This window comes from Rhea americana, unplaced genomic scaffold, assembly GCF_003343005.1.
Source record: "Rhea americana isolate MKP2758 unplaced genomic scaffold, rheAme1 scaffold_103, whole genome shotgun sequence".
NCBI lineage: Eukaryota > Metazoa > Chordata > Aves > Rheiformes > Rheidae > Rhea > Rhea americana.
In genome coordinates this window covers 9,375-27,176 of record NW_028185073.1, presented here as the reverse complement: position 1 = coordinate 27,176, position 17,802 = coordinate 9,375, and the positions used below count along the sequence as shown (strand labels likewise).

At 38.2% G+C, this 17,802-nt stretch overlaps 1 protein-coding gene across 10 annotated transcripts in view; it reads right to left on the bottom strand.

Moving 5' to 3' along the window:
- MPDZ (multiple PDZ domain crumbs cell polarity complex component) overlaps positions 1 to 17,768 on the bottom strand; it is a 96,311-nt gene extending 78,543 nt beyond the window's left edge. For 9 of the 10 annotated variants that reach the window (XM_085307052.1, XM_085306975.1, XM_085306982.1 and 6 more), the window contains exons 1-4: positions 17,683 to 17,768; positions 8,256 to 8,330; positions 7,512 to 7,678; positions 620 to 841 (exon numbers count right to left, since the gene is read on the bottom strand). In XM_085307052.1, coding sequence (XP_085163178.1) covers positions 620 to 841; positions 7,512 to 7,678; positions 8,256 to 8,271 — 405 coding nt within the window. In that variant the 5' untranslated portion in view covers positions 8,272 to 8,330; positions 17,683 to 17,768. The remainder of the gene's footprint in view (positions 1 to 619; positions 842 to 7,511; positions 7,679 to 8,255; positions 8,331 to 17,682) is intronic. The other variant, XM_085307025.1, reaches the window with a different exon arrangement.
- Positions 17,769 to 17,802: the final 34 nt, after the last annotated feature.

Below are 17,802 nucleotides of genomic sequence, written 5' to 3'. Positions count from 1 at the left end.
TTAGAGGGTACAGCACAGCTTTGAAGCAGAGCTAGAAAAAACAGGATGAATTTCAGAAAGAGTAAAAATACAGGACTCTGTAGAAGGCTTTCCAGGAGAATGGTAAAAGACTTCCCACATCTTTTAAAGGTTAACCAGAAACATGCTGGAATACACTCTGGGCCAATGTCTGCCCCAAGAACTGAAGGGCCACATGACTGTGGCCTACCACAGGAAATAGTTTTAAAATTACAGAACAATGCACAGTAAGACCAAAAAGGAATTTTCCATCTTATTTGAAATCAAGTATCAAAATAAGGTTTTAGTTAGTTGTGCATTCAAGAGCATACTATGATAAACAGTCCCTTCACGTGGGACAGCTGTCCTACACATGAGCGTGCCAACCTGAGATGACCAGCAAAGGACAACAAATAGGCAGTGACAACATCAAGGCTATTCTTCCAAGACCATTTTCTTCTTTCACAATTGTTCCTCAAATTAAAAGGCTAATTTTGTTTCATATATCAAAAGAGTTGAGGTTTGCTTAATAACTCAATTCCTTTAAAATAAGTAAACATATATTTTAATCTACCAGATAAATGGTGATTTATACTTCACGGTTACCAGAAGACACAGTTACCTGGGACATATTTCTGATCAGCTGCTCAAAGTCATCACTAGAGGACTTTCCATTAATCTGAGGAGTGACGGATCTCATCGATGCTTCCAGTACGTTAGCTGCGCTGCCGTTCTGCTGAGCCAATAAATACGACTCATTATGCAGTGAGGAACCCACACTCAGACCATGATGGAGAAGCTGAGGGAACTCACTAGTGGTATGTATGGAAGGKGTTATATTTACCTGAAAAAGATTGGTAATAGTATATACATCTATAGCCACAAACTCATCCTACTGATTAAACAGTATTATGGTTAGCCAACTGTTTGTTAAAAATATTTAGTATCTCAATATTACAAAAAGAATGTTTTGTACATTAATAACTGATGTGAAGTTTCAAGTTATCAGCATAATACACAACACAAAAATGATAGAAATAATATAAAACTGTTCTCCACACTCTGCCTAGAAATCTTTTAATCATACGAACACAGCAGCCCAAAGGTAGTGGTAAAAAAAGGTAGCTTTAGGTAGTGGTAAAAAAGTCTGAACAAGCTGTTTCAATAGAATCCAGAYTTTTTAAGATAAAGTAATCAATTATTTTGCAATGAAAAAAAAATGATATGTATATTGGATGAACCTCACCAACTCTGTAGAAAATAAAAGGCCAGTTAAAATTTCACTGACCAGGGTTTTTGCGTCGCTATACTCTAAGGCTGCYACTATGAATCTCTCCATGAACTCAATAGCTAAATATCGAATTAGTAAACAAGTCTAAAATCATCAGGATGGTTTGAAAAATCACAATCCTACTTTTAGAAAGACAACTATTTCTCACAGCAGAAAATAAAAGAAGAAAAAACCTCCAACCTGCTCAGCCATAGTTAACTGCCCATTTCCAACCAGGAGTCTGCTGATCCATCTAATAGAGTGGTTGGGAGTAGCAGAATGCAGATGTTTCTTTATACAAATGAATAAACCTCAGGAGAAGCAGAAGTTTGTCCATTGTCCCACTTGCTTGTTGACTACCAGCAAGAACTATTTTACTTCAAATAAACCTGTTTCATGTTTGCACGGCACAATAATTCCAAAGACTACAACAGTGTGGCACTAAATACTTTTAATAGTTCAATGGTGCAAAAAACCCACAGCTTTCTGTACTTCAGTACAGAAAACAGGAATTTTTTCTTTCCTCAAAATCTTATTTTTAAATTTCAAAAATGAAAAAAAAATCTAAATGTTAAGTGTATTTTTAAAATTACTTTCTAAACTCTACTTTTTCTAAATGATTAATGCATCAGTTTCAACTTTTTAAATATGTCACTTCTGTTAAAGTAATCATATTAATCATAAAGGTCATGTTACAGCATGTTTTCCTACCTGCATAAGCATCCACACAATAGATCTTTCACCTTCACACCTCACCTGTTTCAGTATTTGTCCATATATAATTGAAATTTTGTCAGTCGGTTTGCTTCATTTTTTTGCTCTCATTCACCTTCAAATATTTTAATATATGCCACTGTCACATTCCTTACTGCAAACATTTTTTATGGATCAACTGATTATCTTTAGGACTATTATTACATCGCTACAATTAGCAGGATTCACAATTTGCTTCTGCCTAAAAATCTTTTTACATTTCCAAGGCATGATGAAGTGGCCTTTGAGGCTCAAACTCAAATTATTTCTAATGTGTACTCACAGGCCATTGTACATGGATCTGGTATCCCAAATGTTATAAAGTCAAAGAAAGATACTCCYTTTCTAAAACATTGTGTGCATTGCAGAGAACAGCACTGAACTATCCCTCTTTCTGAGGTTTGCATGCTAGCTGAAATATTGCTGAAAAGAAATAGTGCACTCTTCATAGACTAGGAAGAGGCACTCTCCAATCTACAGCAGTTTAATTAGACCTTTTAAAAGCTTCACCTCCAATTTGCAATAAAACTCATGTCTATGGCATATCAGAATGCACTGTGAAACATTAGGTCTTCTGTAATAACTGACAGCGGCACTTCATTCAGATTACATCTGTTTTTAAGGAAATAGAGTTAAATGTTCAATGGAGGACATGCTTAATAGGAAAATCCTGCTTCACATGAACTGGCTTCTGATTTGTGATCAAAACTCATATGGAAAAAAAAAACACCAAACTGTTAACAAAATAGTGTGTTGCATATCTGTGGCAAAAACACGTATTTCAGAATCAATCTTCCCTTCTCTCCCCAAACAAACATACAATCTCAAAAAATTGCTATTTTATAATAACATTTATAATAAATCCAAAGGCTGGAGTTCAGAATTCCCAGATGAACTGGAAAAGGAAATGTCATGATCTCTTTCTTCTTTTTGTTCACCGCCCCTTCCACTCCTCCCCAAATACAGGCTCTTAGGAGGAAAAGTGGAGAAAAACTGGTGTGTATTATTGCTAATCACACAAGTATAGGTCATTCCAGAGGGAAAAATACACCACAACTGGAAATCTTGGAAAAATGATGCTCTTGTGGTTGCAAAAAAAAAAATCATAAAATATAAATTGTACTACTTGGCAGTAATAAAATCACTTTAATTCCATCATGAAAGTGTTTCATAGCACTGTGATTATGTAAGTACTGCATGAAAGAATATTGCTTTGTTCTATAATTTGGCTTATGCTAATTTGCCTTGATTGGCTTTCTCTTTACGGTATGTAACATCTGCAATATTGACATAATTTGGCATTAGACAAAAAGAAAATTCACTGATACCACAGAGCGTGATAAAACTTATGCTACAGACACACATAGTTAGATGCTAAATGCAATCAAATACTGCTTACATGTAGTTGCTTAAGATGTTTTTAATAAAAAAGACACTATTCCAGTCACGTCTGCAGTATACCAGCACTTAAAGGAACAGAATCAGCACTTCTAGATTTCAGCATTCAAAGGAAAACTCTCAGCGCTTCTGCATCTCAGGCTTTGAGCCCACCGCCTTCTAAGATCACATGCAACACCAGGAAATATTTCATCTCGTATTTGGGCGTGCTGAGCAACAAAAAGGTCAACACGAGTGACAGCAGCAATGAAAAGTAACGAAGCACAGCTCGGCTGCGGCGGAAATCCTGCAGGAGGGGACGGGGAGCGAGGAACCCGCCGAAAGCCCCTTCGCAGAAGTCTACCCGCCCCTCCCCCCAAACTCCTCTTTTGAGGAGAAAAAGCAGTTCCAGCTATGGAGGAGACACCCTTCCGAAGCAGCTCTGGCCGCTGTGCCAGTCACTGCTCCGGGAACAGGCTCCATCCCCAGCCCTGCGCAGCGGATTTTTCTTTTTTTCTTTTTTTTTTTTTTTCCCTAATTGAGTATGTGAAATATTTTGTTTCAAATGACAGCACAATGTTTTTGTGGAGACAAGCATTCAAAATAATAACCAAACGTTCTCATTCATTGTGCAAATCACTGAGTTAAAGGACTATTCACAAACAATTCAAAAGGTATAGTTTCTCCATTTCACATCTTTCCTAAATTCGCTGTGCAGTGCTGAGCACCCAGCTATCACGTGTWATCCAGTATGTGGCTGCACTGCAGAGAAAGTGCTTTTCCATTCTTGCATTGTGTGGAAATAACTAGGGTCAAACTCGCAAGGAAAAAAATCTGAGGAATGTAGCCTAGCCAAGGAAAGGATTTTTTTTGTTTTGGTAGAGCTGAGCTGACTGGAGGAGGGAGGAGGAGCTGGACAAGTGAGAGACAAAAAGGAAAGGAAACAAGAGACAGGGAAGGACTGCCACTGCTGCCTGAATATTATTATTTTGTCTGGAAAAGAAAACATTAATCAGGCACTCACAATCTCTAATTTTACTTTGTTTCACTCCTGTATCTTCAAACACTGAGCTTGCTTTTCAGCATCAGAAAACAAACACTTACTGAAGAATGAAGATATTAAGAGGGAGAAAAAAATATCTGGTTATTTTGGTGCTCCCCAGTTCAAGTGACTGGTGAAGTCATAACAGTCATTCTCAAAAAAACACCCATTTAATAAATACAATCATATTCTACAGTTTTCCTACTCAAATTCTTCACTTTGCAATGAAAACACGTTTTGTTTGCCTGTTTAAGAAAAAGTCTTTAAAGCACGTATAAATAGGCATCAAAGTATCAGATTCAAAGTCAGCATGCCTCATCAACATTCAGATGAAGCAACATGCCGCTAAGTCCACACCACTGTGCATAACTCAAGAGATTCCGGGTAGCCCACACCAACAGTGAAAGGGATCAACTTCCAATTAACACAGAGAAGCTTTAAGGAAACTGGGTAACGTATTCCAAACCACCACCACATATGGAGAAACACAAGCTGTCTCGCATCTTCATTTGGTGCTTAAAAGAATACATATCCATAGGAAAGAAAAAACAGGCAGTCTAATATTTTACACCCTAAAAGAAGGTAGTGATTGTCACAGGAATGCTAACAGTATTTGTGTGTGAAAACTAGACATTTACAGCTTGTCTTTTGTCTAGGAAAACACAGCAATTATTCGATTTCTCAAACTACTTTCCAGACTCATTACACAAACAAAAGATGCGGTTCGTGCTATCATTTCTATGCTTTCTGCATATGGCTGCTCCAAATGGTATTATCTCCCACCCTCAGAATCAYTGATGAGGCCACTATACACCCACAAGCAGGTCTCATTTAGTGACCTACTTGCGTTTTGATGCCTGCAATAAATCAGTTTGATTTAGAAATAAATTGCAACTGCCACTCCTCTGCTTCCATGCTCTCTTCCAGCCCACTCTTTCCTAAAAGATGGCCCTCTCCTGAGTTTGCAAGAGCCTTAGAACTCTTTAAAAACTCACAAACAATCAAAAAATTAATGAACAAATTGTTAAACTGTCACCTATGCTTAACTCCGAAAAGAAAGAGACTTCAGTACAACTTTCAGTCCAGGTCACTGTGAGAAGTCAAAATAAGTTTAGCTACCTTAAGTCTTTACTGAGTATCACCCCACAACACCTCGTCACTGCACAGCTCAGCTCCGTTTGGTATCATGACCCAAACAGACAACTCCAAGTGCTTGGGAAACATCTTGCCTCCTTCCTCACTCTGCCAGAGCTTAGTGAAAAAGCTGCGCCACCATTCATGTGCCTTGCAATCTCACCAACCAGTAAGTTAAGAGTTTCAAAACCACAACATCAACAAACCAACCAAAAATAGAAAAGTGAAGAGTGGTCTTGAACAAAACTGAAAAATACCAAGAAAATTAATTTCTTTAACCTATTTTCTTATTTTCTATTTTCTTATTTGTCCTGTTTCAATAGTGTTCTTTATAAACATTTAAATAAAGCAAAGAAGAAACACATAATGTTGTAATCTAAAATCCAGGGAAAAAATGGTTTTACAGAGACACTGGGCTCGTTGCTGAAGAGCTGACCCAAATCTAAGAACACGTAGAAACATACATTTGCATGTGAAAGTGTTCCTATTAACACACATTAGAACACAAATAGTTCCTATGGCAGCAAGACTGGACAGGTACCGTCCAAAAGCACAGACCCCTAAAATTACTGCACAGATAAACCTGTAGGTACAGGGCAGCTGAGTGTCTGGTTTGCTTTTTAAAAAATATGTATGTGAAATTACCTATCTCCACTATCAGTTTAGTTGCTTCATTTAATTAGTTTTGGTGAGTGTTTTTAAGCAGAGAAGTATCCGTTAACCTCACAGTTAACGTCTAGCATTGAGAATTTAATTTGCTTTTTCAGCAAATTCCTAGTAAAGCTTCGGGCACACCTTCACTTCTGAGGATGTGTTTCCACAGCCATAAACCACAGAATTTACTGTAAATTTTGGAGGTCAGTTTTAGATTTTCCTTTTCATATAGTAGAATGAACTTTTTCCTTAGAATTTTTTTAATCACTCCAATCATTTCAAGTAACCTAGTTTCTACATACCAAAAAATCAAAACTGGAAARAGAGGGTAACGTATGGAGCTGTAAATACCACTCCAGTGTATTTCTTGTCTGTATAAAATAGCACCAAGATGATCAACAAGAAACAACAAAGAGCCAGGCCGCGGTTTTCTGCTGTGACAGGCTCCAGAACACTAGGACTTTTCACCGGTGGAGATCTTGTCAACGACCAGATGCAACTCCAAGCAGCCAGCAAGGGCAAACTGCAGGGGCTGTCTCCTCCCACTTCATTTCTGCATACCAGACTCAGAGCTACCCATCTTACAGCAGTTAACAGCAGCAACTATTATTTGCAGTGCTAGATGCACAGTCTAGTCCTAACCAAATTGCTGAACTACTTTTTATATTCAAGTTGTTACTCTTGATGACAAGGAAATAATACTACTAACTGAATCTTTAAAATACAGACGTCCTTTTCCTTACCCTCACTGAGGACATGCAGAAAAGTAACACTATCTCAAGCAAGGGAAGGGATAGTCTTCCCAGTAGGAGCTTTGGTTGTCTTTAATCACTTACTTCTAAATAATAAGAAGGATCAATACTCATTTCCTTACAAAGTCCGTATTATGGAAACAATTTTCCTTGCATATTCTCATTTTTAGCAGGGTAAGATGCAGAAGAGCAGGAAAAGGTTCCTAAGAGTCTTAAGACCACATCCAAAATATGTCTGCTGCTTCCTTTTGAAGGGCAGAGTCATATGTTAACACTCCACCCAACATCGGCATTTCTACACCTCACACATCAATAAGTAACAGCAAGTACACAAAAACATAAAAACACACACACTGCGGACTTCAGCAAAGCCCAGTGAAGTCAGTGCCCATCTCTCCCGCCGTTCTCTGAAGCCTTCGATCAGCTCTTAATTCAAGCTACCCCATTTCACTATTCAGCATGCAAAGAGACACATACATTTCGCAACTTGTAATCAATTTTCCTCTTGAGCTGRGGAGGGGGATTTTCCTACCTGATCTCTCAGCTGCTGAACAGAGGTCTGAAGGTTGAGAATCTGGCTGAAGAGGGGACTCTGCAGCACCGATTTTAGTAAGCTCAGCTTTTCCTCATTTGCAGTATCACCTCGATCCCGAAGCCTGGCCTGCAAGCGCTCCACGGCCTGGAGGGCCCGATGCGTATCTGTAGTGACATTCATACCCAGTCAGCAGCAGTTTAGAAAGATTCACGTACAAGCAGGTAAACAGAGTTTAAGGTATCACCCTCTTCTGTTGAGGGAACTTGAATGGTTCAGGTCTGAAAAAAAATCCCAGCCCAAACATGTCTTAATTAATCAGGAAGTCACAGGCAAAGCACAAAACTGAAGTCAAAGGAAATTGCACTCTTGTTCATTAAGAATTGGGTTGCAAATGCGTAAGAATCTTCATTAAAATTCAGTTGCAGAAATCGTGGCTACAGGCAACTGTAAATAAGAAGCAACAGAGAGACCCAAAAGCGGGGAGRGGAAGTCTTTTTCATACAAACTGTTTTAATACTATTAAAAATTAATGAAATTAAGACAACAGGCTAAATTAAATACACTAAACAAATGATGATACATCTTTGTGTTTTTCAATACAAAATGCAAAAATAAAATATACGATATATTTCTAAATGCAGTAGCTATTTTTGACAAAATGTATTTCAACTATGTATAGTAATGTCCTAAATCTATCAGGCAMGCTTAATTTAGTCACAGAAATAGGCTGATAAATATTACCAATTGTTTCCAACATGTTTTCGGCTTCTCAGCTTCTATTTCAAAATGATAACAGGCAGCTAGTACAGGATTTCCCTGAAAAAGAACAGATAGGGAAAAGGGTCACATTTACAGAATCCCAAGTACTAAGCTTTGAAGGAGAAAAAAAAAATAAAAGAACTCTCAAAACCAGAGAAATATAACAACCCAGGAACCAAAATCCAGTCTCCTTGGATAACTAAAATAACCTCAGAACTGACCCTATTCTGATTCCCTTTGGAGCTTAAACCCTGCCTGCAAATTGTTTTTAGGAATATATTTTGTAGTATTTTCACATTTCCATACCAGAGCTGCTGTCTGCATACAGTTGCACAAACTGTCCTACATTACTTCCATCAGAAGCTATGACTCATAGCTGTCACTGATACGTTACACAGTTTCATTCCTTTACTTTTCAGTGATTCATAACAACATTCCCTATGGGAACCATTTTCAAGACCTATGTTGACAATTTCAGCTGCATTTTTAAGTGCAAACATAAGAGCCTCAGAATGAGCCATAGCACATTTTTCAAATCACCTTTTAAAAATAACAGTCACTTAAGTCACGAAGCCCTAATGCCACTCAGGCACTACAGCCTCCACTATCAACACACTGATTTTAAGAGTCAGTTCTGATCCACAGCTAATTTTTGCCAACCCAGATCTAGATAGCTAGAAATTCCACACTGGAAGGAAAAAATACAAATTTTATTGTGTGGTGTTTGTTTGTTTATTTTTTATCCCTACCTTCAATGCCTATCTGAAGTTGCTAAGAAGTCTGGAGTGTTTGAATACCTTTGATGCAGACGGATAACAGCGCAAAAAAACAAGTAAGGAGTCCAAATATCATCATAGGTTTACAATTTGAACTATGCATTTTATCTTCATATCTTTCACATTAGTACCTTTGTATTCTTGATAATAGCAAAGAAGTTAAATAGACAAACCCAATTTAAATCTGGTAAGCTTATTACTGTACTATGATCTACTATATATGATATACTACGAGAGTTATGTTCTCTCACTCAGGAAAAGCAAATTTTAATGAAACTCAGAAAATGAATAGCTAAAAGATAGTGTTGACAGACAACGGTATAAGAGAGCCCAAGTAAAACTCAAAAGGACAATTAGTCATACAACCCGAACACATTAGCATGCATCAGTCCCCACAATAAACCTGAGGAAAAAGCTGACAACACAGATTTACTCGGAAGGATCACAAGCCAGGCTGAATATTTCGAAAAATCTGTATTAGCTGTAGTTTGTGTAGAAAACTCAAGTGAATATAAAATTGTTTTAAGTTTTATTGCCAAAATATCTCCAGTTTCAACAAGCCTGAAGCTTCATATCAGTTTATTTTACTGCATCTGAATATGTAGATACATTGATACTGAATCACTGAGGATCCTTTTATCACAATCTACCACCTTGGGCTAGGCAAGAAATTCAGTTTCTTAGAGTAACCTTATTCTATGATCTAAACTACACAGTCATACATGTCAGTAATAAATACATGTAAATATAGTAATAAACGAAACAAGCTTTTATGAATTCGTTCTCTCATTTGGCAAGGTAAATGCCAGAATTTGATTATCACATCTGAAAATTAAACCAAAGAAGACCTTATGTTTTTACTTTATCAACCTATAAAAACAAGACAAAAATATCTATTCCATATGAGAAAGGTTGGATTTTTAAGATTACCAAAGGAAGGTTACTTCCATATCAACAAACCACAATCATATCCTTTATTCAGAACATCTATGTATTAATAGCAGCATTTATGCCACGTTGTTTTTCTCAGTGGCAGTGCTCTTTCCTGTTTCACCATTACAGCTTTTTCTCTACTATGGGGCTGCATAGTGAATGCAACCAGAGAACTGAGTCAAAAAAAAAGGGGGGGGGGGAACGGAGAAAAAAAGAAAGAAAAAAGAAATAAACAAACTTCAGAACATCTATGTATTAATAGCAGCATTTATGCCACGTTGTTTTTCTCAGTGGCAGTGCTCTTTCCTGTTTCACCATTACAGCTTTTTCTCTACTATGGGGCTGCATAGTGAATGCAACCAGAGAACTGAGTCAAAAAAAAAGGGGGGGGGGGRGGGGAGAAAAAAAGAAAGAAAAAAGAAATAAACAAACAAAATAATACCCATGGATTTTAAGTTGCCTCAGTCTGAGGATCCTATTTATCATGCTCCTGCACACGCACGTGTGTAGCAGCACAACCGATGAGGCTGCACAGGCACAGTGACAAACAACTGACAGAAGTGACTGTGGAAATGGGCATCAGATCTTCAGCTCTACCTTCAGAAGAATTGAGCAGGAAAAATAAAAATACATGGCTACTGTTCTGCTTTGGCTTCTGACTGCCTCAAAAAAGAGGACAGCTATAAAGACAGTCTATATCTCTTTATCCTAACTAGCTAGATCTTGCTTTAAATTTTGACCAGACTTGCCTAAAATCTTACTCTTGGTGTACTGTGAAAAGCATGTTTCACAAGTGAAAGAATGGACAAGGTCACCACCATGCTCATGCAGGCCTAGAGACAAGATCTCTGATGATTAATAACGGAAGTTTTCTCAAAACAGACACTTACCGACAGAAGTCATTAAATACACTATATGGATGAAGACGATTCTATCTAATTTGCAATGAAAAGACAAACTCGGCTCTTGAGATAACATAAGAATCTTACATTATAATTCTCTGCCCCTCTGCCCCTTGCTTTACAGGTAGGAATATTGTTCAGAACTATCTTAATGTCAGCAAATCAATTTTTATCTCTCAGTTTATTTTGATTCTCTTTAAATCTCCTTATTTTGTGTTTGTATTAGCAGAGATTCCCTTGTCAGCTGATCTGCTTAATGCTTCTGTGGTCTGTGGCAAAAATTTGGATGCAGAATGAAATTGCCATCAGCATGTTTTCACTCAAGACACTACTTCTGACACAGAATCAGGCCAGAGGCATKAGCAATGTATTCAGCCACACAAGGTATTTCTATATGTTGTATTCTGTGCTGACCCACGTTCGTGCCTGCCCGCACTCCGAAATGGCAGAGAGCCACATGACTCTGCTCCTGCTGTGTCACATCCATGCCAACAAGCAGAACCTGTCAGCACCAGCCTAATATCATTTTAACATAGCAAAGGTAGTGGAGAAGCAAGCACATGTCTGTCCAAAATGCACCACGTAGGCATACACATAGTCACCACCACTCATTGCAAATATAATTCCTGGTCTTTAGAAAGCTTTTTTCCAGATATTTTAATAATTATGCAGTGGAGCAAAACTTGTCTGAGGAGAAATATGGAGGCATACACAATTATTTGTGGAAAGAATGAAATTTGCTATAGTGAACATTTTTATAATACCATCACATGCTTTTAGACGTGCAAAAGATAAATTTTTTTTCTGATTCTGTCACTTTCTGTGCTCTTGGCAACTGTCTTGCAGTAGGCTTATGCCAAAACCAGCCCTTCTATACATGATACAAATACTGTTCATGCCTCAAAGAGCTTACAAGCTTAGCTTAAAGTAGATTTAACTATTTTTGTGTTTCGGTACTAAAGTTCATTAATCTTTTCACAGTAATAAGAGCGTGAACTGAATTAGACCTTTTTATTGGCAACATGAAAAAATATTGCTAGATAAACACAAAGTTAAACTCAGATTTTTAAAGTCATGGGTGTCTGAAAGATGAGGCATTGGAAATAAAAACACATTTCCTTTCTTTCTGTTTCATAATAGGAAAGTGTATAATACAGATAATGTTAGCCAAGAAACACTGTAAGAGTCATGTAATCTCCAAAAGCATGCACAAAAGGGGGCTGATCAGCTCGAAAGTAGTTTTCAGAGACGGATCTAGGGATCCTGGGGTTACCTTCAAGGTAACCGTGAGCCTTGCAACCAAGGAGGTCACCAGCCTCCTGGATGGCACTAGGCAGAGCGTTGCCAGCAGGTAGAAGGAGGTGATTTCTGCTTAGCCCTGGTAAGCCCACATCTTTACGGGTGTCAGCATTGGGCTCCACAGTACAAGAGGCCATGGACATACTGGAGCAAACTAAGTGAAGGGCCACTAAGATAATGAAGCAACTGGAGCATCTCTCACGTGAAAAAAGGCTGAGAGCACTGGGGTTGTTCAGCCTGCAGAAAGAAAAAACTGAAGGGGGAGTTTATCAATGYATATAAGTATCTAAAGAGATGGTATAGAGAATGGGGCCAGATTCTTCTCAATGGTGCCCAGCTACAGGATGAGAGACAACAGGCACAAAATGAAACACAGGAAGTTTTGATTCACTTTAAGGATAAACTTTTTACTGCGAGTGTGCCTAAGCAACATRGATGGGATGCCCAGAGAGGTTGTAGAGTAGATATCTTAGGTATATTCTTAGWTATATTCAAAATACATCCTTAGATATATAAAATATATCCTTCTTAGATATATTCAAAACTGATCTGGAAAAGATCCTGGACAACATACTTTAGGTGACCCTGGTTGAGTAGAGGTAGAGTCAGATTAGATGATCCCCAGAGGTCCTTTCCAACCTCAACCATTCTGTGGTTCTGTGAAAAGTTAAAGATGATCCCTTTTAAATAATCACTGATGCACTTCACTTCTGAAATTTTACTCTTCCCATGCTGACTCACGAAAATATATTCACATCCTCATTTTTAAGGTGCCCTTCTTCTGTAAGGCCAGCTGGCAGAAAACAGTTGACAGTCTGCAGCTGTGGTTTCTTAGCACCCAGTCCTAAAACACTAAAGTCCATGAGTGTAAGAATTTACAAAACACAGCCATGAAATTTATGTTGACTTTTCTTCCCTTTTTTCATTACAACTATCCAAGTCTTCCGGCTGTACAGCCAGAAGGTTCACAAAAAAAGAACAGCTGACCCACTTCTAGTAACTATTCTTCCATGCTTGATCATGCATTTTCTATAAGGAAAATTATTCTGTTTCATTGACTGATACTCCATCTACCATTTCACAAATCCATTTCAGATAATACCTTAGAAACTAATGCTCATAGCAGTGGATTAGCAAACATGCAATGCCAAAGATAGAAACTAGTAACAGGCTTTGCTGTATAGCTCTTCCATTACTGGACGTGTGCTCAAGATACAACAGAAAGAACGATACCGAGGCCCAAATTTTGGCCAGGAGACGTGGGAGATTAAAATCAACTCCAGTTCAATTAAATAGCACAGTAATCACAACATACAGCTTATAGCTCCTAAAACGAGTATTTCAAATGTTTAATCTACGTTTCAACACCTGGGCCTGAATTTGGCTGAGCTGGAGATACCGTTTTGTGMTTGGTTTAAATCCCACGTCCTTCCCCTCCGCTACTTTGTGACTACCACGCAAGCAGGCACGTTGTGTTAGCACCACTTGGCAGTGGAATGAAAACCAAACCATACAGGAAGGGGAAGATACTAATTACTGCTAAAGCTTCTCTTTTGCCTGCAATTTACAGCAGGAGATCTTCAGTTTCACTCAGTTACCTTCCTCACACTGGCTGCCTTTCATGAGAAGAAAATTAAAGTGGTCTCTGGACTCCTGGAAAAAGTGTGTTTTCCATCCATATAAAAACATCTAAAAACATACAAGGGATATTGGGAAAAAAAATCTCACACTTCCTAGTTATCCTTCTACTCCCATGGAGGGAATTCTGTTAYTGCATACCTTCTTCCTAGGCTTACAAGCAATTTTGCAGAGATCTGACAAGTATAGCCTGGCTGTAYGGCCTTTACTACTCATAATGAAAGTGATACGCATACTTTAGCATGCAGGAAAAGGGGGTGGAAATAAATAAATTATGGAGGGCAGTGACAGGCAGGGAAAGGAGAAACAGAAACAATAAACATAAAGAAAGACACTGGAAAAAAAATGCTACCCTACTGCTTCACTGACAGGACAACAAYGTACAAAATTAACACCAACTGCTTGCTTTATCAGCCAAGAGAGCTTGGACTGCACAGCTCCAGATGATAGAAGACAGAACTGATTCAATACAAGTAAAAGTAATTTGTATTAAGGATTTAATACAAGAAAAAGTGATATGCATTACTCCACAATGCACAAAGCAGATTTCCAATGACTAGCTAGAATGTAACAGACAAAAACACAAGAAGCCTCAGATTTACCTTTAAAAGTTGCACTTTGGAAAAATTGTTCTGAAACATTCAAAGCAAAAACAAAAAGGCAGTTCACAAACTAACGTATATCTTACATTAAAACTGCAAGTATTTTTTTTGAAAAGTGGTGCCACTAGCCTCTTCGAATTTAGCACACTGAATGCACCAAAAAGATTTTAAAAGGTAAGAGCAGTAACTTCGTATGTCACACAAAATGTACTGCGATAGAGCTAAATAGTATTATATATTTTGAAGCAACTATGAACAAGGGATTTTGAATGTTMAACTATTTTAAGTTTCTGTACAAGTCACAATAATGTTTCAAGAGAAATTTATAATGCTTTTGGATAAAGCTATCTATCCACTTTGTTTTAATTAATAATGTCCTGTGATTCAGCAAGGTACTCTGCATGACTGCAATACTCCTGTTAGTTGATGAACAAGCTGCAAGTGGAATTTAGAACTGGGCCTAAAATATACTTATTGATTTCACCCATTGACAAATATGTGTAATGCAGGTTATTCAGAACTAAGCAGTAGTGTTGCCCAKGAAGGCAATAACATATTAGGGGAACCTTTCTTTTTTGGGGGAGAAGGAAAAGTAAGGAATAAATAGAACGGAACAAATAGATAATCTGTTCAGAAAAATGGGTCTTTCATTAAATATTTTAAATTTGCATTAACTGGAATCACTTTCTTCAAACATTTAAAACACAGAATTATCTTCAAAAACCAAAAAGCAACTTTTCAGCATATGTAGCAAACATGTCTCACTATATATATACATCAAATAAGTATGTAAAATCCAAGTATGTTTACATCTCAAGAACAATTATATATAAGGTTAATATTTTCTATTTTCTTTTAGCATAAGGAATTAATGTCTGCATTTATTAAATTCAGTTGAACTTAATTAAACTTAGTTCCTACAGTCGCATCTCTTAACACACACTGGATACTCCATAGAGATGAAAATCGCATACATAAATGAACAAATAAAACTTTTTTCCTTATTATCTCACAGCACTATAAAATAAATATTGTGTGCTGTGAAAATACAGGAAGAGCAGTGCAGATCACTGTTGCAACATGTAACAAGAATACTGCAGAAGGCCGCTCAGATGCTAGGATCAMGTTTGAAAAGCCTGTAAGAGAAATGCCCCAATACGGCCTGAGCCAGTTATTCCAGACACAGGAGTGAGCAGTACCCCAAAGCTTTCCTTCAGGGAACAGAGGGCACTGAAAACAAAATGACATATTCAGATTCTGACGTGCTGGGAAGGCCAATGGTGAAATTAAACTATCCTTTCCAACGGYAGGGCCACACATCACCAGCATGGTATTCCACTAGCTTTAAACTGCCTTCATGGGTGTTTCAATACAAAGCCATTTAGACAGAAAATTTACTAAATTCTATCCATAGAAATTTAAATTTCTATATATGAAACACAGATCAGATAATCTAAAGACCTTCATAATGTTTTTCATTACAATGAGTAAATAATGATCAAAGAATAAGAATAAAAAAACAGAGAAACATCATTTACAGTGAGCTGAGTGACTAAGAAGTTGTATGGCATTAATTCCCACAGAGCTCATGACACAGACAGATAGAAAATTAGTATGTAAGTAGTGCAGCTCTTTCTTCCCTAGTGCTGATACTGATCTAGCTTTCCTAGTGTACTTTCATTCTCAGAGATGGAAGAATGTATCCAATTCCTGAAGAAAAACTTGAAAGCACAAAAGAAACCACTGGAAACACCAGTGATAACAAGCAACTGTTACATGCATGTTTCTGTTAATAGGCTGGAAGTACAAATAGATATATGCTAAAAAGGGATAAAAGTTTGGGAAAAAACAGAAAAGCTAAGGTGATGCTGTAAAAAAACCCTTGCTGCTAGTCAATAGCTACTTAAATACATCCTCAGATATTTCACTTCTGCACTCTTTTTCTCTAACATTACACATCTTTCTATTTGCCTGGGAGCTTCAAGTAGCATTTTCCAAGAGTATTTTACCACTTTCCTCCTTCCTAGTTTAGATTCTATCCTCCCAAGCAGTTGTTCTGTAGGAAAATGCATTGCTGATACTGATACCAGCTGGCATTTCAAAATAAACTTCAAGGACAGCAGAATTCAGACCCTTCTGAATGTAGGCCATGGCTCTCATTGGGTCAAAATCTCTTGCTGTACTTTCTGGCATCGTAAGTAGTAAAGACAAYTTCCATTCAACAGGTTGTACTAGCAAAACTTCCTACAAGTGTTGAAGACCAAAAATACAAATGCAAAAGGTGCTATTTTTACAACTGAAGAAAATAAATGGGAGAGGAGAGAAAAAGGATAAAACATGGTTCACTAAATCTGTAAAATGCAGTACAGGGAGTTAAATTGTCAGCTTTGTGACAGACGACTATTCTTTCCCATAATTTATGAATATCCTGGAAGGAAAAATGAAAACCACACAGCAAAAGAAATCACCCCCCAAAGAATATCCTTTTCTTAATACAACCTGTGCAGTTTCCATTGGCGAGATCTATCAAAAGGCAAAATTTAGGCTTACATTTTGCCTAAATCCACCGCACATTGTAGATTAATATGTTTAAATAAATATTCACTGGGACTTTAGAAAGMTATAATCGGGACCATAACTGCAAGAAATCCCTAACATAAATAAAATAAGATAGAGGAATAAGACTAAAAACACTCGTGACCTCTTATCAGCAGTTACAACGAYGTCAAGGAGCCAGCCAGTTTTTATGGAGTCTTTCACACAGACCTGATGCATTGAACTAGCGGCTTTGGCTGGGCCTTCGGGGTTTTGCTGTTTTTCACTTTAGAAGAGTTTGGTGCAGAAGTCCTGGATGAGAACCGGGGTGCTCCCAGGACCACGGACTCTAGCTAAACCCCACAGCAAAGCAGGGGCTCCCGCCCGAAGAGCCAGCCTCAGCGCCGTCGCCCAGGGCTCCGGCAGCCGCTGGCTGACWGCGCTGCGCAAATTCCCTGGCACAAGCGGTGCAGGAGGAGGCTGGTTCCCATAATCCACATCCCACTCGGGCCCGACGTGGGCCACTGCGCATGCAACATGTCTGCAGCACGCCTCATCCCCCCCTCCCGCCGCAGCAGCTCCCCACACCACACACACGCACACACACACGCACACACTCACGCACACACTCACGCACACACGCGGGATACGGGATTTCAGAGGCCAGCCCAGCCCTCCTCAAGGAGGGAGCTGTAACCACCACGGCATCACTTGCAAAACACACCTTCAAAAATAGGTCTCGGGTGCTCAGTGTGCAGCAGGTGAGCAGCAAGGGTGAGAGAGGAGACTTTCTGCAAAGGGTGAAAAATTCCTCACTGAAAGGAAAAAAAAAAAAAAAAAAAAA